Source organism: Leguminivora glycinivorella, unplaced genomic scaffold (genome assembly GCF_023078275.1).
Source record: "Leguminivora glycinivorella isolate SPB_JAAS2020 unplaced genomic scaffold, LegGlyc_1.1 Scaffold10, whole genome shotgun sequence".
NCBI classification, from domain to species: Eukaryota; Metazoa; Arthropoda; class Insecta; order Lepidoptera; family Tortricidae; genus Leguminivora; species Leguminivora glycinivorella.
This window is the reverse complement of record NW_025952835.1, coordinates 375508-397876: the sequence shown is the minus strand read 5'-3', so window position 1 is coordinate 397876 and position 22369 is coordinate 375508. Positions and strand designations below refer to the sequence as shown.

General features: G+C 37.8%; 1 protein-coding gene across 3 annotated transcripts in view; it reads right to left on the bottom strand.

Annotated features, from left to right (window-relative positions):
* Positions 1 to 2056: 2056 nt before the first annotated feature.
* Positions 2057 to 22369, bottom strand: part of LOC125242178 (clavesin-1-like) — a 55289-nt gene continuing 34976 nt past the window's right edge. For 2 of the 3 annotated variants that reach the window (XM_048150894.1, XM_048150892.1), the window contains exons 2-6: positions 16446 to 16562; positions 11540 to 11731; positions 3713 to 3790; positions 3117 to 3291; positions 2057 to 2467 (exon numbers count right to left, since the gene is read on the bottom strand). In XM_048150894.1, the coding sequence (XP_048006851.1) occupies positions 2108 to 2467; positions 3117 to 3291; positions 3713 to 3790; positions 11540 to 11731; positions 16446 to 16537 (897 nt within the window). In that variant the 5' untranslated portion in view covers positions 16538 to 16562 and the 3' untranslated portion in view covers positions 2057 to 2107. The remainder of the gene's footprint in view (positions 2468 to 3116; positions 3292 to 3712; positions 3791 to 11539; positions 11732 to 16445; positions 16563 to 22369) is intronic. The other variant, XM_048150893.1, reaches the window with a different exon arrangement.

The window sequence follows — 22369 nt, the reverse complement described above, 5'->3', positions numbered from 1 at the left end:
AAATTTCAGCGAAATCGTTAGAGCGGTTTCCGAGATCGTCGGTATATATAAATAAATAAATAAATAAATATACAAGAATTGCTCGTTTAATAGTATAAGATTTAACTATAACTATGTTATTTTATAATGTAAAACAAGAATAAGTTTTATTTTAACGGAAAAAGATGTAAAATTTGGGACATGGTACAGGATCAAAACACATATAATTTTACTGACTATTGTTTTATTTACAGATATATGTATACGTATTTAATAACGATTTGGTTTGTTTAATAACATTGATATATTTTTTGCTAAAAATATAAAAGGTCTTAAAACTTAAGTAAATTTTAAAATTGGCAACATTTGAATATAATAATTTAAACAGGTAAGGCCCACTTGCACCAACAACTTAATTCAGGGTTAGTGGGCTGTGAACTGTCAAGTTCCATGGAAAATGGTGGGTTAACCCTCGGGTTAACCCTTCATTTTCGTTGGTGCAAGTGGCCCTAATACAGGTAATTAATAAAAACCCTACGCAGTGCTTAGGGGGTTAATAAGATTTATAAAAGAATTTTTAATTTTCACAAATTTTGCTTATAATAAGGCACGTCAGAACTCGACTATGATGTAAATATCAAAAACAATAATTCATTTCAAGTACCACTGAAAGGATATCAATGAGTTTAAAGCTTAAATACTTTCTGAATACTAAGTAATAACAGGAAATCCTCCTTAACTGGCAAAATTATAGTGTCATTTATTTATTATATAAGCGTAGTGTAAACCTTAGCTTAACAGTAGAGTAGGTATAAGGTACAGCGGCGCAAATCTCGACTGGGGGGCAATCGTAACTAATCCATTTTTTCCATTATTACACTATGATGTTGAGTTCTACATGTATCCACTGAACACGCCTACCATGTAACCGGTGGACACTTAACCCTTCGTATGCTTAGACACGGATCCGTGCGTGGGAATTTTAATCTATTGTTTTAAATGTCAAGCTCATTTTTTCAATGATCAAAATTGACAGGCCGCATACGAGGGGTTAATAATGCAGACATTGTAAAACATGGAAAAAATGGACCAGTTACATTTGCCCCCCAGTCGAGATTTGCCCCGCTGTACCTTAGACGATCAAGCAAATCTTGTCACTGAAAAAGAGGTGCAAAATGAAAAAAAAATCTATGGAACAATATACCTTCACCCCTACATTTTTCAAATGCCGCCTTTTTTAAGTGAATAGGTTTGCTTGGCCGTCTATACATCTGCACCATAATGATATGTACAACAATGATTATAGGATTTATATTCAATAAAATTAGGAATGGTAACTTTTAAAAAGGACGCTAAAATGTTTTATTATTTATAGGTTACCTTGATTTTGCTAACCTATCTATTCACAATAAGATCGATATTAGTCGAAAAGAAATAGACCTTTGTAAAATCAAAATCTTTCCAATGAATTGACCAATAATATACTGGATATATAAAGGTCCTCCATTCAAAAGGTTTTTAATGAAGGCTAAAATTTACTTTTTAAACTAGTTTTTAAACATGACTTTTACGATATAACATCAACATTAAAATATGTAATAGAGTTTCTAGAAAAATATAAGTTTATTTAGAGTAAAGTATTGAGCAACAAAAGCTCGATATAAGGAAAAATCTTACGTATTTTGGCAACTTACTTATAACTAGTAAACAACGCGATAAAACCCTGTTACGTAATTCGGAGAGGGGTGCCAATTCCGGTCACGGACTTATGAAAATAAATAATGGCCCAAAAAACTTAGACACTCGTTCGGTAAACGGTCAACTCTATTAAACTTTGCATTTGGTAAATAAGATAATAAGAAAATAATATAGGTATTCAGGTTTTGTTTTGGTTAGTTTAAAATTACCTTGATTCTAAATTATGCCAACAAGATATTTCTAGGTACAGTAACTGGTAACATTTTCTTGTTAAGTTGTAAAAACTACGACAGATCTAGAAAGCATTTTGAATGCTTGTGTCGTAAATAATTTGAGAATACAGTGTACCGGAAGACTTAAAGAGTGTAAAAGGCAAGTCAGCGCCATAAAGGATTTAATAGGTCAGGTCCCTAAAGAAATATACAGAGCATCAGTCGATGTCTAAGCTTTTGAAACTGCTGGTCAAGCTAGCGAACAATCCTTTACTAGGCTTCTTGATTCTCTTCTTCTCATCAACCTTGAACATCTCGGTTTCGATGAGCCAGTCTCTGTAAGTTTCCTCCATGTTCTTGCGTTGTTCGGCGTGGAAGTCTTTCACGGGAGGGAGGGGGCCGCCATAGTCTTCTGGTAGGAGTTCCTTGTCCACGACGGCAGCGGGGCCTTCGGAGCAGAAGTTGAGGAGGTTGAGCAGGTTGGAGTGGATGAGAGGCTTCACCAGACACATCACCTGGTTGATGAACGAGACTGTGTGCACCACGTGGATCTTTTTCAGACGACACGGGTGCGCGGTCTGGAAAGAGATAATGTATTATTAGAAAAAAGTTACAGATGAACTTGAAAAAATATTAACACAAATAGCTTAAGGGTTGAACCGCACCAAACCGTCTGTTACCGAATTTAGCGTTCGCAATTTTTTTTTATGGAAATTTCCATAGACTTCTGCTGAGTGACGTTAAAGTGTCTGTTAACTATGCACAACTATGCGGTGCAACTGACCCTAAACCTTGCTTTTAAGCAGTATGCAGAGATCAATTCACCCAGATTGTACTTTGTATACCTAATCTGGTAAAGGCAACTTACCTGAATAATAATAAATTTGAAAGAAATAAGTAAAGGGATCAATCGATCGATCGCATTTGAATCATCATATCATTGATTTACCGGAGTATACATCAGATTACAGTACAGTCAGACAGTCAGTCCTCAGAGAGCTTCACATTTCAAACATCCTAGTTACACCAGAACACAAATGGAACAAACCTGAATGTAAACCATGAAGGCTCGCAACGCCGGCAACGTGACCCTGGTAAGGTGGCTAAGACTGCAGCCTTTCATGTCATGTCGAAGATGACGATGTACCCTTCAGACAGTTGGTTCTCTCAGAGCTTGACTATTTTGATATTAAAGTTACTATAGATATATTTACTGCTGAAACGAACCTGAATGTAAACCATGAAGGCTCGCAACGCTGGCAACGTGACCCTGGTAAGGTGGCCAAGACTGCAGCCCTTCATGTCGAAGATGACGATGTACCCGTCCGACAGCCGGTCCTCTGAGAGTTTCACGTCGTTGAACATGCAGAACACCCGGACGGCGTCCGCGAAGTTCAGCTTGCTGAAACATCATGGTATTTAGTTAATAAATGTGGTTTTCGATACATATTTTGCTGGCCGTTATTTTCTTTTTATAGTCATTAAGACAATTCTAACACACAACAAGACAACTGTTGTGATCTTCCATAGTTCCATACTCGTACAAAAAATGCGCTAGGTACTTAATGAAAATTTGCAAACTTTTTCAGACCGCATCATTGTTGTTGTATGGAGTATCAAAGGGAAGAGCACTGGGACCCTCGCTATTCCTGATTTACGTCAATAGCATTATAAGAAGTGGCAATACAAAATCTTATTTTTATACTTACGACGTCACACTATTTATAAAACCTTTTAATTTGACAACCAAAAAAGATTATTTTTCTAATGAAGTCATTAGACAACATTAACTTAAAAATAAATGATAAAAATGTGTTGCATACCTATAATCGAAGTCCGACAGTCGGTAAAGCAGCACGTGGTAGCCCTCAGACGTCTTGTTCGGGAGGCCGATCATGTGGCTGTAACAGAAAAATTGAATTGAACTAAATTCATCATTTGTGGCCCTACAACAATCTGGTTAAAACTAAGGAAATACGTCCAATTGTGTCACTTAACTTCAAACTAGGGTAAATCCATTCTGCTATAAGGATGATTATTTTGCAGATTATATATATTTTTTATACATAATCAACCTTAAAGCAGAATGGATTACCCGAGTTTGAAGTTAAGCGACACAATTACAAAGTACCGAATAGGCTATACAAAATACCGAATCGCGATATATCTGCGAGTACGTAAAAAAAACGCCATCTGAAAAATGATTAAATATAAGAAAACACCTACAATTGAGAATCTCCTTTTGAGATTCGTAAGTCTGTAAAACAGCAATTCCCGATAAGTTTGGACATTTGGATCACGTCTCCGATTTGGATAAAAATTGGCAGGCTGATAGAGTCCATGATGCTGAGCAAGATCCACTAGGTTTCCCAAAATGACCTAGGTTGATTGTATGAAACTTTCCTTTTTTGTTACCGAAAATGTATAGAAATCTGGTAACAAAAAAGGAAGATTTCATACAAACTACATAAGACATTTTGGGAAACCTAGTGGATCTTGCTCAGCATCACGGACTCTAACAGCCTACCAATTTTTATCAAAATCGGAGACGTGATCCAAATGTACAAACTTTTCGGGAATTGCACAAAAAAGCAGACTAACATTCGTGAATAAGTATTTCTGCATAAATGTAAATAAAATACGTGCCATTGACCAGCCTTAGATAACAGCACTAACCGGTTTTCCTTAGTGATAATTGTTATTTGCCATGAGATTTTGGTTCGCGACAATGCTAAAAATGATATCGTGATGCTAAATACATCGGCACTTGTTAATAAAAGTATGTATTCATTCAGTATACTAATATCCCCACCACCCCCTGTCTTCCCGTGGGTGTCGTAGAAGTCGACTGTGGGATTCGGGTTAAATTGTGGCGTAGGCGAGAGGCTGGCAACCTATCACTGCAATGTCACAATTTTCGTTTTCTTTTAACCCCTTAATTGCCAAGAGTGGCACTGACTTTAGTTAGTTAGTTAGTTTCATGTGCTCTGCCTACCCCTTTATGGGATACAGGCGTGATTGAATGTATGTATGTGTATGTATACTAATATCCTAGCAGAAATAAAACAGACAGTTACCTTCATTAAGTTCAGTCAGGACTTTGCCTTTTATCACAGAATATATAATAGTAGGTACAAGCTTTTATATATTTCTTTAAAACATGTTTCAGTAAGTCTAAACTTTCCACCAGTAATTGTCTCGCCATTTCAGTAGTTAGGTAAAGAGATTATGCGGTAAATTTCACTTATACACTCAAGAACGTGAGTAAGCAGTTAAGTAACCGCATAAGTACTAGCTACTAGCCCATATTCTGACATAACCACGCATTTTCTACCTCAATGTAAGGACGATTGGCAGTGGTGATTCAAACGGACATACAACTTTTTTGCAAACTATGTCAAATAAGCTTGTCTGTCCACTTTGCATATTGCGGGCAAGGTAGGACATGGACCGAGACTGGTCAATAAAATATGATTTTTACGCGATAAACGCTGCAAGATCATGCTTCGTTAGTACGGAGAAGCTGGAACCGACTATTTTGAGTATTTTGTGATAAGAAAAGAAAAGACTAGACACTTTTATAAAAGTCTAGTGAGGCAGCGGTTTTTTTGCTCGACAGATATTTAAATACTTTTCTTACACAATAATTAATATGTTAATATGCCTATTGTTTATGCAGTTCGTTATTGTTATATACAATACGATGAATTACAAAGGATATTTTTTATGTAATAAATTGACGTACGTACGTACATACGTATATTTATGTACCTATTCAATAAAAAAATACTAGGTAGATGGTCTTGGATAGTTAACCCATTTGTTTTTACCAAGAAATGTACGAGACTAATATCCTTTAGCTTCAAAATAAGTATTAAATCCTTTTGCTAAGTTAATCCTGTTCCAAATTTTATATAATGCCGCAGTCAACATATTTATAGAAAAACAGTAGTTTGCACACGTTGTAGGTCTACAAGTAACGTAACATATCTGCGAACCGTAAAATCAGAATGATTCGGACTCAGACCCGAGTGGCCCTGGCCTTAGACTAGCAGTGCAGAGGTTATTAGCCGCATTACCTTGAAACATTCAAATTTTATAAATTAGATGTATTAAATTACTAGAATATGTTCTTCTTAAAAGTAATTCAATCAAATAATAACTAGTATGTCTGTGAGCTGAAGACCGTCGCAATATTCTGAAAAACACTTAGTTCTTTTAAGCTATTGGCAATATCCGCATTTTTCTAAATTTCCAAAAACTGGATCGACGAAAGGATTTTATGATTGGTTAATCATAAAATCTCACCCTTTAGCACAACTAGCCTTATCGCGCGCAGTCAAGCGCGACTTCAAGTACTTATTGGACTCGCGCGCGACAACTCAAGTTGTGCTAGAGGGTCTGGTCACAAAATTTTCTTAAGAATCGATTGAAAATTGCATCTTGTTGAGGAGAACATCCAGACTTTTTTTTTAAATTATAAATGGGCTTACTCTTGGCCACAGACTAGCTAAAGGCAAAGACGTGGCCTACGATGGAGTGAGCTCGCCCAGAAGATGCCTGTTCACTCACTTTAAAAAATCAAGTCGAGTTCGATCGGTTTACCATACCAGACCTACTTCGCTCTGGTCAATTCAAGTGGATTTTAGAATTAATTTTCATCCTCTTTAATTTTTTCACGGACTTGCATGACTATAAGTGCTAAAGGCAAGGCACGTCCAAGCGCAGGAGATGTAATTGACGTCATTGCTATTAATAATTGACGTCATTACTATATTCCGTCGTCATTACAGTCGTAATTCTGACCGCAATGACAGTGTCGACGACGGTCTATTACACACACTATACCACACAGCTCCATCTGTTAAGGTGCAATAGGAACAAAACAAACATAGGGTTGCTGACCTACGATTTTTCAAAGCAGTACTTTTTCAGTGGCAAGCTTTCCTTAACCACCTATCCTGTAGTTGTGAAGTGTAACATTATAACGTGCGCACTTGTTTTCTTTCAACACTTGCATTATTATGATCTGTGCTTTCAAAGCTGACAACACCGCGGCAAGCGCATTGTCATTTTTATTCCGTAGATGCATACCTTTAACGCTTCGTCTATCGCATAAAACAACCGCGCTACCGAAATTAGGAATTAAAATCCAAAAACATCACATAAGTATAACAATCTTTGTGGCACTCTCACAAGCGCGGATCAAGCTTCGTGCCCAGGGGGGGGGGTCACGTGGTAAAGGCCCAGGCCCCCGGGGGGGGTCACGTGGTCTATTTGTATGGCCAACCTAGGCTCCAGGGGGGGGGGTCATGACCCCCATGACCCCCCTGGATCCGCGCATGCACTCTCAGCTCATTACGCAACTATGTCAAAAATTGAAATGGCCAGCATATGTACTGTAAAACGTCGTACAATACACGTGCGAAGAGGTAATTCAAAACGAGTGGCGATTAATAAAAACACGACCGAAGGGAGTGTTTCGTTAATCGACACTATTATCCGCACTTGTAGCATAATGCACTAGACGTATGTAAATTAGTCATTACCATTACATGATTTGGTGCAGAGCGTGTCAAGTGCCTTGACATAGCAATAAACATGTTCGCACGACGTTTACTATTTATGTAACATGGTCTCACAGAAAACTACCCCTTTTAGATATGAGACTTAGATAGCAAAGGATCGATATCAGCCATCAGTATTAAGCGTTAGATCAATAACTGCCATATCAGATGTGCCGTAAAAGCCGGGGCGACGTTGATGGAGGAAAAATGATGATGTATTATTGTAATAGCTAGTAACGGTTACATTTAAATAGGCTAGGAGTTTCCTATAATATTAATAATATAATAAACTAGCTTTTACCCGCAGCTTCGCTCGCGTTACAAGGAAACAAAAAAACCGGCCAAGAGCGCGTCGGGCCACGCTCAATGTAGGGTTCCGTAGTTTTCCGTATTTTTCTCAAAAACTACTGAACCTATCAAGTTCAAAACAATTTTCCTAGAAAGTCTTTATAAAGTTCTACTTTTGTGATTTTTTTCATATTTTTTAAACATATGGTTCAAAAGTTAGAGGGGGGGGACGCACTTTTTTTTCCTTTAGGAGCGATTATTTCCGAAAATATTAATATTATCAAAAAACAATCTTAGTAAACCCTTATTCATTTTTAAATACCTATCCAACAATACATCACACGATGGGGTTGGAATGAAAAAAAATATCAGCCCCCACTTTACATGTAGGGGGGGTACCCTAATAAAACATTTTTATCCATTTTTTATTTTTGCACTTTGTTGGCGTGATTGATGTACGTATTGGTACCAAATTTCAGCTTTCTAGTGCTAACGGTTACTGAGATTATCCGCGGACGGACGGACGGACGGACGGACAGACAGACATGGCGAAACTATAAGGGTTCCTAGTTGACTATGGAACCCTAAAAAGTAGCCTATGTCACTCTCCATCCCTTCAACTATCTCTACTTAGAAAATCACGTCAATCCGTTGCTCCATTTTGCCGTGAAAGACGGACAAACAAACAGACACACACACTTTCCCATTCATAATATTAGTATGGATAAGTATGAAATAATAAACACCTACTTTAATTATCGACGGGTAAGTACCAGAATAGGTAAGTTTTATACAAAAAAAAGGTTGCGTTTGCAACAGTCTCTTATGACCGTTTATCAAATTCAGAAATTATAAGTATACTAGCTTTCGCCCGCGGCTTCGCCCACGTACTAAAGTCATACATGTTTAGGAATACCCCTGTAATGTTTCTAATAAAATATTCAAACATATTTTGTTTTCCCATACAAACTTTGATCCCCCATTTCACCCCATTAGGAGGTAAATTTGGAAAATTCCTTTCTTAGTGCTCCTCTACACTTTATAAGGAACCTGCGTGCCAAATTTGGAGTCTTTAGGACCAGTGGTTTCGGCTGTCCGTTGATATGTCAGTCAGTTTCTTCTTTTATATATTTTATAGATTAGAAAAATATTTAAATATTATGAAGGCAATTAGTGAACCCGCGTAACAAATGCAGAAGTGATATATTATTAACGAGAGCATATCCTATGTCCGGGTGAAGTCTGTACCGGGAACTGTGCCAAATTTTACTCCATTAGTTCAGTGGAACTCAATTAAGGCCCCCTCCCGCCCCGCGCTTCACACTAACCAACCCCATTTTATGATGCCTGTAGTTGCACTATAACTGTAACCTATTTATTTGAGCTACGTTGGTGGCAAATAAGCATACGGCCCGCCTGATAGTAAACATAACCTGGTACTGGTATGGACGCCTGAAACTCTAGAAATATTTCACGCGCGTTGCCGACGCTAAGTGCGTTTTCACATTATCCGATCCGAAGACCGATATGCTATACATATATTAAAGGCGCTATCATTGACATTTTCCTTTGACATCCTTCCTACATACATCCGATATCAGATCGGATAATGTGAAAACGGTCCGCACCCTCGTTGAATTTAACACCTAAGTATAAACGTACGTGTGTAGTGTTGTTTCATGCAAATATGCATAAGATTATCTAATTTACAATAATTTACCTACCTGTTATGATAACTATTATTTACTAGCTTTTGCCCGCGGCTTCGCTCGTGTCCAATTCGAAAATTGCGGAATGCTCCATACAAACTCCCACCCCCCATTTTAGGGAAGTGGGGGGTTAGAAAGACAAAAACTAGCCTCACAATAAAAAACACTCAATAAAAAACATTATGAACATAGTGTTTAAAACAGTGTATAGTAAGAATGTGTTTTTTTAAATCTCATCACTTATTAGAATTTTATATAATACTTACTTATGTATATTAACTGTGTTTACCATTGAATAAATTATTGAATCTGAATCTGAATCTGATTTTATGAGTTTTTGACGATTTAAATAAAATACCCTAGTCGGTAGCGTAAAAATAACGGAAAATGATATTAATTGCATAGAGAAAGGAAAAGAACCCCAAACGGTTGATTAACCAAAAAAATACATACACAACTTAGTCGTATTCGAAAAACGTTGAAATCTCATAGTAGAGGTTCTGATAGGTACTCGTTGGTTAAACTAAATATTATCTCTAGGTTAAGTTTATTTTGCTGTGTTTACATCACTCTCCATCCCTTCAACTATCTCCACTTAAAAAATCACGTCAATTCGTCGCTCCATTTTGGCGTGAAAGATAGATAAACAAACAGACACACACACTTTTCCATTTATAATATTAGTATGGAATTATGGATTAGTATATACCATTATAGCAATCTATAAAACTTAGACTTAATGATATGTACGCAATTGAGTTTGCAAAGATTCAAATATAAACTTCGACCTCGCGTCCTTTGATGTGCGAAATATCGCCACGACTAGGTAAACCACATATGCCATAAGTACTCGTATATCATCACGACTGTACTCGTAGGCTTAGTGTGAGTGACGGTCATATACTCGTAAATGCATGACGAGCGGCGTAGCTAAGAAAATAAAAAATGTATACACTTGTCGCAATATAATTCAAAAGAATCTGTTTCAGAATATCTGGTGGTTCTCCGGCGCGTGCGGTTACTCAAGAGATCGGGCGTGTTGGTCCGGTGCGTGAAATAGCACTCGATGGTTCCCTTCATAACCTTGTAGTACTTGTAGTATAGTAACACATACCCCTACAGACTCCCTAATTAAACATAAGTGATTGTTAAAACACTCACGCAATGTCCGAGCGAGCGGATCACGGTTACTGAAGAGGTCGGGCGTGTTGGTCCGATGCGTGAAGTAACACTCGAGGGTTTCCTTTATAACCTTTTAGTACCTACTTGGTGTATAGAAACACAGTATTAATAAATTACACACTTAAAATAAGGTTATTGTTAAAACACTCACGCAATGTCTAATATCTGCTGGTTCCTCGGAGCGAGCGGATCGCGGTTACTGAAGAGGTCGGGCGTGTTGGTCCGATGCGTGAAGTAACACTCGATGGTTTCCTTTATAACCTTTTAGTACTTGGTGTATATAAACACATAGCCCTAATAATTACACACTTAAACTAAGGTTATTGTTAAAACACTCACGCAATGTCCAATATCTGCTGGTTCCTCGGTGCGAGCGGATCGCGGTTACTGAAGAGGTCGGGCGTGTTGGTCCGATGCGTGAAGTAGCACTCGATGGTTTCCTTTATAACCTTTTAGTACTTGGTGTATAGAAACACATAGCCCTAATAAATTACACACTTAAACTAAGGTTATTGTTAAAACACTCACGCAATGTCCAATATCTGCTGGTTCCTCGGTGCGAGCGGATCGCGGTTACTGAAGAGGTCGGGCGTGTTGGTCCGATGCGTGAAGTAGCACTCGATGGTTTCCTTTATAACCTTTTAGTACTTGGTGTATAGAAACACATAGCCCTAATAATAACACACTTAAACTAAGGTTATTGTTAAAACACTCACGCAATGTCCAATATCTGCTGGTTCCTCGGCGCGAGCGGATCGCGGTTACTGAAGAGGTCGGGCGTGTTGGTCCGATGCGTGAAGTAACACTCGATGGTTTCCTTTATAACCTTTTGGTACTTGGTGTATAGAAACACATAGCCCTAATAATAACACACTTAAACTAAGGTTATTGTTAAAACACTCACGCAATGTCCAATATCTGCTGGTTCCTCGGTGCGAGCGGATCACGGTTACTGAAGAGGTCGGGCGTGTTGGTCCGATGCGTGAAGTAGCACTCGATGGTTTCCTTGGTCTCCTTGACTTTGTAGTAGTTGGAGTGCAGGAACAGGACTATGTACTCGTCGGAGATGTATGGCAGGTGTGGCTGGCTCTTCACCCTGGGAAAGAATTGACAATGTTTAAACTATTATTTTCTTAAGATTTAATATCAATTAAGGGCAGGTTTCACTACAGATCATAAATTATGGGACTTCCCATACCAACAAAATAACGAATGTTTTACGGTGCCTGATGGTCTTATATTTGATGGAAATAAAAATAGGCAGGCGTGTCAACTCTCATAAAAAAGGGTCTCTACGAGTTGGCTTCGGCTCCGCGCACGCCTCTCAAAGGTCTGGAATACTCCATGGTTTCCGTGATGGGAAAGACATACCTACGTATAGAATATAAAGGCTGTGACGCACGTTCAACCTGCAGGAGCGAGGTACCTATTTAATAAAATAAATTTAACAGTACTCTTCTTTGCCACGCTGTAGTTGTTCGATACTCGTAGGTACTTAATTTCTCTATTAATTTAAAAATGTCACATCCAAGTCGGTAGGTAAGTTATCTTGGTCTACAATTTTATTGTACATTGTACAGCACTTTTCCCCATTCCCCGAAGCCATTATACTTATTGCATTACGTGACCCAAAGTGCACTCCTAGCACGTTAAACATATTACTTATATTAGTTTCCAAATATTCTTTATATCTTTATTTATTTATTTATATTTATTCTACTAGGGCCAAAGATATACACGGTGTAAAATGAGGAAAGAGTCAAAAAAAATTGGGAGACACCTTACACAGATCAACCCAGCCCCAAACTAAGCAAAGCTTGTACTATGAGTGCTAGGCGACGATATACTTACTTATGTAGATAAATACATACTTATATACATACCCCTTTATTCATAGACGTACAGTCAGCTGCAGAGAAAAGTAGACCCCCTTGCATACAAATTTGTATGGCAGGGGGTCTCCTTTTCTCTGCAGCTGACTGTACACTAAAGTTATCAAGCCGTTAAAGTTCGTTTGTCCCTTTCTATCACACCAATACTACGTCGGAAAGGGACAAACAAACTTTATCGGCTTGATAACTTTAGTGTACGTTTATGAATAAGGGGGTTAGAAAACATCCATGACTCAGGAACAAATATCTGTGTTCATCACACAAATAAATGCCTTTACCGGGATTCGAACACAGGACCGCGGCTTAGCAGGCAGGGTCACTACCGACTACGCCAGACCGGTCGTCAAACCTATCAAATTTTCATTAATTTCGCGGTTGTGTCTAAATCAAAGTAAAATGTGTAATCACAGTCCACAATCTCTCGACAAACGCTTAAAACTTTTGAACCTCAGTTTTGACAATTTCGCTCATATTCTTAGCTTGAGATGTGTTAAAATGTCAAATATTAATATTAGCGCCATCTAGCCGAGCGTTCCCCAAAGGTTTAACGCCATCTAGGCCACCGTACCTTTTTCTCTATGGCTTTGATTTACATTTTTTTTCTTAGACTTTATCCGTCTATACGGAGTTACATATGTCTTTGCTCTAGATGTAGGTCCATTCACCTCTGCTCCCGTTAAAGATAAGATAAGATATTTTTTTTGCAACCGTAATATTATACCTACCTACAAGCCCCCCTTGACACTTGTCAAACAAAACAATGTTCGACTTACTATGACGTCAGTGACACGTTTGAAAATACTATTTAATAGTACATAATAGGCTATAATGATAGGATAATATTGAGTCGTATTAAATCGCTCATAATAATTGTCATATAGCAATTAAAGACCCGACCATGACAGGAAAGATATAAATAATCAAGGCCAAGATGTTAGGAAGTACTTATCTCTAAATATTTTTTAGTAAAAAGGTACTCGTAATTATTATAATTAATAATTAAGGACTTTAAAGCGCTCGTGGCCTAACGGTAAGAGCGTGCGACTTTCGATCCGGAGGTCGCGAGTTCGAACACTGGCTCGTACTAATGAGTTTTTCGGAACTTGTGTGCGAAATGTCATTTGATATTTGCCAGTCGCTTTTCGGTGAAGGAAAACATCGTGAGGAACCCGGACTAATTCCAATAAGGCCTAATCACCCTTCGGGTTGAAAGGACAGATGGCAGTCGCTTTCGTAAAACTGGTGCCTGCGCCAAATCTTGGGATTACTTGTCAAAGCGGACCTCAGGCTCTCATGAGCCTTGGCAAATGCCGGGATAACTCAAGGAGGATGATGATGATTAATTAAGGACTTTCTTACACAGGTTGACTGTCTCAAGTCCAGCTCATGACGGTTTTTGTTGTAGATACACAAACAATGAATCTACGTTTACTCGTATAAGTAAAATACAAACTCAGAATTGAACAATTATTAACTGCCAGTAATCCTAGGCCACTGTAGAACCCTTTTACAATAAAATTCAACGTCAAACTGACATCTACGTATAGCTAATTAAGTACGGTGTCAATACTGTCAATACGACAGGGTTTTAGAGTGGCATAGGATTCTAATTGGTTGACTGTACATCAGTTCTGTTATAAATTAATGTCCTTTTGGGCTAGGTGTTTTTACTAAGGTTGTATTAGGTGGGGTAAGATAGACACTGGGACAATACTAACACTTTTTGGGAATCCTCATAGTCCTCAGAATTTAACCACCTGACCGTATAATTAATTGTTAGGACTAAATGTCACAATTCGCTGTCAGACACAAGACGACCAGTCGAAAAAACGAAAAAAAAATAGTATTTTATGCAACTGGCGTTTAAAAGAAGTTAAAAAATGCGAGTGGCGTGGGTAATGATTTTAGGCGAAGCTATCACGCCACGAGTATTCTTTGACTCAATTAAACATCGTTGCATACAATACTTTTTCTACGACCATACACTTAATAGTTTACTAGAATAGTTTTCATGAAATTCACACTGTTTCCTGTATTTTGACGCAAAGGTTTGCACTACCAGCGCCCACGCCAGCTCCCCAAAGCCAGCCCCCGCTAGCTCGCCGGCACCCACGCAACGTAACGTTATTAACAATGCGTTGCCATGGTTACAGAACCAAACGATAAAGGCTGTAAAAGTATACTGTATGGATGTTGGGGAGCTGGCGGGGACTGGCTCTGGGGAGTAGACTTTTATGTAGGGTTTTAAACATCTATGCACGACCCTGTAAATGACGAATAACAGAACGGGAGTAGAAAAACACTATTTTCGTGGCTGGTGCTAGGGGTACCAGTGAATTTTGCGTGTATAAAAGAATTGTGTCTAAAGTGCATAATGATTTCACGGTCCAATTAATACCGAAATCAATAACATTCAACTAATTATGTTGCGTAAACTGGTTCACTGGATGCATTGCAACGCTTCCTTCGGCTCGCTGTCTAAAATTTCCTATTTGATGAAAATAGGATATGTATTGCTGTGAAACTAAACGAAATTCTACCATGTTCGATCTTTACAGATATATATATTTAACCCCCAACGCAAAAACGACGGGAAGTTTGAGTTTGTGTCTGTCTGTCTGTCTGCGTGTGTGGCTGTAGCTCCCGAACGGATGAACCGATTTTGATTCCGTTTTTTTGTTTGAAAGCCGAGTTGGTCGGGAGTGTTCTTAGCCATGTTTTATGAAAATCAATCCACTATGTCGGGGGTTTTTTCAAAATTTTAATTTTGTGGTTAGGTTATTACTTTGTTCGCTGTGCACAGTGTGCACCTTAAACATAATAATGCAAATACCTATTACACAAGGTGTAAATTAATATCTACTAAATGTCTGGTCAGTACATCTGTTTTGTTTTGAGTACCTATCAAATGGGATAGGATCCTAAATGATGCACGTGGTCACAGTCCAATATCAAATCGTCTTGTACCTATCCCTACAAGTATCATTATCAACGTGCTATTAGAAAGAGTAGAAACCGAACTTGACAGTTGAACGAAATAATCATTTTTTTGCGGAATTATATCCAAAGTCTCAATGGATCACACTTCGCAGCTTATCGTATCTATTTTTCTCGCTCCCTCATATCAATTGATGCGACAAAACCAATTGTATTTCGATTGCCACAGAGCGTTAATTAATGTACCTAGCTAGTCACATTGCCGGCAGGCAGGATACTCTTGGAGGCAGATCATCTCGATACTGAGTATACTGACCACAATGTTTAGAAATTAAAGAGCAGCTCAAGAGTGTCAATTTCAAAATGTCTTGCATTTTTCTACTGACAAGGTCACTATGTCAGATAAGTGTAAGGCTTGAGTGCGCGCTCATATTGGGCGTGTAGCGGGCGTGGCATGCGGCGAGCATGGCAAACAATTTTATTGAAGTTCATACAAGTGTCCTGAGTCGAAGCTGTATTTGTTAGACGCACGCTAGCCCGCCCTGCACGGGTAGCATGGTCGCGAGATAGACGATAAAATATCAGGCCGTCCCTATCGCACTATTAGTAAGTGCGATAGGGACGGCCAGATGTTTTATCATTTATCGCGCGACCATAATTGCCTGCCTGCTGCACGCTCCGCCGAACGTTAGAGTCGTTAGAGAGACTCAGGCCTTACACTAGTATAGGCTAGTTTCCTACTAGTCAAATCAGCTTCTTTTTAAGAACTGTCTAAACGATTTGCTAGTATGGAAATATTGAGTGACGTCACGGTCAATTCATTTACTTTATATCTTTCTCTTTGACTTATTAAATAGAAATTATGTTTAAATATAACTACTGTCCATATTTTCCTTCTAATTATGTGGTGCTTTATTTCGTGCACTGCATAAAATATTTTATTTTAAGTATAGGAAACTACCCTATTATAATTATACTCACCACTCTCTGATCTGCTGTATTTCCTCCTCATACTCGGTGGGTAGCGACTTTAGCCCCTGCATGAAGGGGTGCGAGTATTTGGTCGCCGCCATCTTGGTAGCACCCTCACGCCACCTTCTGGAACAAAAAGCAATTATTATTGCAAAATTATAAATAGTGAAAGATATTTATGTTGTCGTGGGTTGGTCCGGTCCAACCACCGACGTTTGTTAAGTTGGTAGCAATGTAATAATGTGTTATTAAAGTGGTATTAACACGCAGTGCGTTTAAAGGTGCCGCATAAATACTGCATGATGGATGCAAAAATACGTTTTCATGGAATAGACTATTATACTTAACTTTGTCTTGACATCTATTATAAGGTGTGTGTACGACCCTACATTATGAGTTGTGATCATTGTGATCATTATACAAAGAAAGGAATCCGCCCTGTAAATGACAAATAAGAGTAAAAAACTATAAACAATGCACAACTTCAAAATCCTTTTCCGCCTCTCCTTTATTTACAGTACCTACCTACCTCTATAAACATTATGTACTTAAGTATTATGGACAGATTTTCAAACTTTGCCTTTAACTGAAATAAAACTATAAAAACAAATTATCGTATAGTTAATTTATAATACATCCCGATGTTTCGAACTTTTTACATGGTTCCTTTATTATAAATTCATTACTTATACGCAATAAAGTCCGTTTTCATAGTTTGATTTCAGTAGTAACTATCGCGCTAACCGAAGACAATATTTTATCTTTAACTAGGTACGGTCAGCCAAGAAAGTGGTTTACCACTTTTCGACTCTATGTTAAACACATAATAAGGTCGAAAAGTGGTAAACCACTTTTTTAACTGACTATAGGTACAGTAATGTAATGTAGCGAATTGCAACATAAAAATTAAAATTTGCAAACCGGGCAGATCATGACTTGCCTTGTTCGCGACGAAACAAAAGACCATAAACAAAAGTAGGCCAGATTGAAGGATCATCACGTAACGTGGCTCTCGCTGCTCGAGCAGGATGCATTATCAGAGAAAGGCAACGATAAAGTATAAACAAAGCGGTTTCCTGCTCATAAATCCAGTACAGGGTACGTAGCCAAACTGCCAAATGCACAAACGCTATCTGTTTCGTAGCTATCTATCTCTGCTTGCTGCGTATTGGCGCGACGGAGCCAGACTGCATTTCTGTCGACGTCTGGCGTCGACAGAAATGCCGGCAGGTTGGGAACGTATGCGAAATTGAATAAGTCCACACTCGTAATAATTGACTTTTGATCTTTGACAGAGGTATTAAATTAAACAATTGACTGTACCCACAGCAAGTACCTACCTTATTTACCAGTATTTACATAAGTTTGAACATAGAAATTGGTCCACGACTCAGAACAATATGGTAAAGCAACATGCTTTTTGCACTTTTAACCCGAATATATTAATAGCTGACCATGACTGACACAACCTAGAATACCTACAAGCTACAATGTTAATGACTTGATACTAATAGTTACGCATTATCATACAAAGTATCTCATAAGTATGGTTACCACCAGTTTGACACTATTCGATAGAGTGAGATAAAAAACAAAGACATATGTAACTCCGTATAGACAGCTACAGTCTAAGAAAAAAACGTTCCTCAGCAGAACCATATAATAGAAAAAGGTACGGCGTTACACTTTTAGGTGACGCTCGGCAAGATGGCGCTAATATATATTTGACATTTTAACACACAACATGAATATGGGCCAAATTGTCAAAACTGAAGTTTAAAAGTTTTACGCTTGTGTCGAGAGATGGCAGGCTATGCACTGTGATTACATATTTTACTTTGGCAGTAACTCGTTATATCTCTATAATACTTGATCCTCTTTGATACAAAGTAGTTAGGCACTTTACCTAGGTAGAGACTTTAGCATTAAAATGTGTGTTAGCATATTATGTCAGACTGACATTGTCAGTTTGCCACTTGGCATTGGCATTACTAAGGCAGTCGTACTAGAGGCTAAGTGGATAACCAAAACTCACTAATTAGACTATGTTAACTGCTACCGTAAGTTCAGCGCCATATTGAACCATATAGTAATATCAAAACAACTTGAATTTTTGCTTTTTTATAACTTGTTCGTGCCCGTGTAATGACGGGTGACGAATTTCACCATCCAATTCTTCCCATGGGTATAGTAGAAGTTGACTGTGAGCTGTGGGATATGGGGTAAATTGTAGCGTAGGCAAGAAGCTGGCAACCTGTCCCTGGAATGGAATGTCACAATTTCATTTTCCCCTTACTAGCTCGGAAACACGTGTTTTGTCCTTTAATACCAGCGGGTAAAAACGCATTTTATCCACTAGTGGGTAAAGTAATTTGACCTTGAATAAAGTCAAATTAACTGCTTTAAAATTGATAAAAGTAGGTGTATCTAGTAATAAAGATGATTTACCACCTGTGGAACTACTGGAAGCAGTTATAAACTCATTTTTTGCGTTGTAGTTTCCTCGCTATAGTGAGGGGAAAAGTTTTGTCTTACACTCGGGTGCAAATGTATTTTACTTCTCGTGTGTTAAAAAACTCGCAAGTTCAGGATTCTATTCTCGAACCACTCGCTTCGCTCGTGGTTCAACTATAGAATCCTTTCACTTGCTCGTTTTTCAATTCCACACTCGGCGTTAAAATACAACTTTGCCCCCTTGTATAACAAATAACTATTTCTTACAACCCCTTAATTGCCAAGAGTGGCACTTAAATTGTATAGATTAATATGCTCTTCTTAGCCCTTTATGGGATAAAGGTGTGATTGTTTGTACATATGTATGTTATAACTTGTTGTAGGTTAGTTCTGGTTGACTTACCATCTAACCATCTTGCATCTCTCCTCTTCCTATATTATGCCACTATAGTAAGTATGCCGTCTTTTCAAAATTTTCGATGGAAAAACAGGTGCGTTCAAAGCACATATTATGTTCCGCATGATTGTATCCATTAAGTGCGTCCTTAAACTAAATCTCATAAGAAATCGACTAGGCTTGTTCCTGAGCCCTTGGTTAGCGTCCTGTTCGTAAGGAAACGCACAATTTACACCGAATATTTTTCCCTTTACATAAATTAGGAGTAACGCAGAAACATCCGATCTTCCGGTTGTTCGACAGATAATATTGTTTGATTGACCAGTGGAAATTTGCTTTATTTTTTTACTGACAGAGTTATTACTTAATTGAGTTTAAAAAACCGGCCAAGTGCGAGTCGGACTCGCCCACCGAGGGTCCCGTACAAACTTTCTTTCAAACTACCTAGTTAAAATAATCTCATATTTTCATATAACTCTAATGACTTGACTAGAAGACAAAAGTATAGGTACTAATGAGCATTATTGTGTATGGCGCCATCTCTCGGTACTATACGGTCGACCTGTATACTATGTTGGTTTTTCAGGGATAATTATTTATAATGTTTTTCCGATTTAAACAGTTTTTACTTTATTGGAAAGAAGACGGTTTACGTAATATCTCATATTAATTTGAAGTACGATATACATTCGCAAGGATGGGTAAATTGAAAGTAAAAATATGAAAAGTTTTTTGTGAATTAAAAAAAAAGTTTCCAAGATACAAACACGATTATATTTTTCCTGTAATATTTAGCATAAAGGGGGGGAACGGTATTTTTTTTTTACATTTTCCTTCAAAATTCTTTTTTTTTCCACAACAAAAAAAATATAAAAAATAGTTTGTTTAAGTTCAATTTGCGCTCTTTCTAACGATACCCCACTTGACCTAGTACCTTGAAATATCTTGAAATGTCTGGATGAAATATCTGGTTGTTTAGATAGATTAGTACACTGGTTGGAAGAGAATAATTTGAAAATTAATTTGCAAAAAACAACAATTATGAGCTTTAGACAAAGAAAAACCGAAGACTTGACTAGTGTGACATTTAGAGATCATAATATAGCTATTACTCATTCTACAAAATTTCTAGGTTTACATATTGACGATAAAATGAATTGGAATACACACACTGACATTCTTTGTAATAAACTAGTTAAATACTCATACAATTTATTTATGTTAAATAAAGTCGTTAACCGTACTGCTATTATGTCCGCCTATCATGGCCATATTTCTTCAGCTTTAAGGTATGGAATTATCTTCTGGGGGAACTCCAGCCATGCCACTGATGTCCATAAAGCTCAAAAACGGTGTATTAGATCCATTTGTAAGTTGAAACGCACTAACAGCTGTAGACCATATTTTAAGCAACTTAAAGTGTTAACTGTGTTTGATTTATATATTCTAGAAACAGCTATGTTTGTTAAAAGAAATATGCATCTGTTCAGGCACCTTACGGGGGCACGAAATTGTGACAAAATACATCCAGTACCTGGTAAATCGGCTCTTTTTCAAAAAAGTTTCTTTTCAATGGCGCCGAAAATATATAATTGTTTGCCGAAATCGCTGAGGTTGACGGATAACGAAGTTGTCTTTAAGAAAAACCTGATTGAGTTTTTAAATGAGCACTGTTTCTACTCAGTAACAGATTTTCTTAACTTTAATAACTGCAATGACTGATCTCATGATCTAATATTAATAAATAAAAACGGTTAACACATGTTTGCTTACTGTTGTGACCATAGACAATCGGATTTTTAAATTTGACTCCCCTATTTAATTTTTTTTCATTCATGTTTCTGTTTTTTTTTTTCCAATTCAAATTTTGATTTACCTATATTGTTTTTGTGTTAGTTTTATTTTGACATTGAATGTATAACCGTTCCGTTCTGCCTAGCTTTGTAACCATTAATACCTTTAATGTGAACCTACCCTATTTTTTGACATGATTTAAAATTTATTGTTTTGCAATTTCCGAAGGTAGGTTAGTTACATGTTGACATTTTATAACTTCAATTTTTAATCTGTTTAAGTATCTTTTGCATGCCTATTGGTCGAATACACTGACGCTTCCCTAGTTTTAAGACCTATTATGTATTTACGTGTATTCTTGCAAAATAAAAAGTTTGAAGTTTGAAGTTTGAAATTTACAGTTTGTCCCCATTCATTTTGGCCATTTTCTACAATTAAAATTCATAAATTAAAAAAATATATACTTTCTATTTATAGAGGTTTACAATGTTCACAACTATTCCAAATTTCAAGTTGATATCATTAGTAGTTATCGAGATATTTAGGAATGTGACAGACGGACAGAGTCGCACCATAAGGGTTCCTGTTTGTACCTTTTTGGTACGGAACCCTAAAAAGGGGCATCCATAATTTCAACCTTGGTCAAGAACGCTTAGTTCTTAGTGAACTTCCTCCATCATTCCCGCTGATGCAACACAACCGCTAGGCATAGCCAAAATCGAATCTTAAGAAATGAACGGAAATAGTAAGGGACTAATCGTAGTAATCGTTATCACTTTGGTACATTTTTCATCCCGATTGTCATCATGCGCCTAACAGCTTGAATAGCCTCGCAAATTGATTAAACCTTTTGAACGCCTTGCCTCTCGCGTCAAAATGTAGCCTACACGCCAATGCCCCTATTAGTAAAAAATAACGAATAGGGCACACCGCAGGACAGAGTCCGCTATAGCCCTTTAAACGGCACAGCCACGACATTGGTCTAAGCGCGACAGCGGTGAGCGGCAACCATACGTGCGAATGAAAAGTCCCATCGCTGTGTCTCGCTCCAATGTATGGCCGCCGCTCACCGCTGTCGCGCTTAGACCAATGTCGTGGCTGAGCCGTAACGGTTATTGGCGTGGTGGTCACGATGGCACACGTCCACTTTAGTGGTTCTTCTTCAAAGGATTAAAAACATTTTGTACCTACAAGCAAAATTTCCCTGACTTATAAGTCATCCTCCTTGCGTTATCCCGGCATTTGCCACGGCTCATGGGAGCCTGGGGTCCGCTTTGACAACTAATCC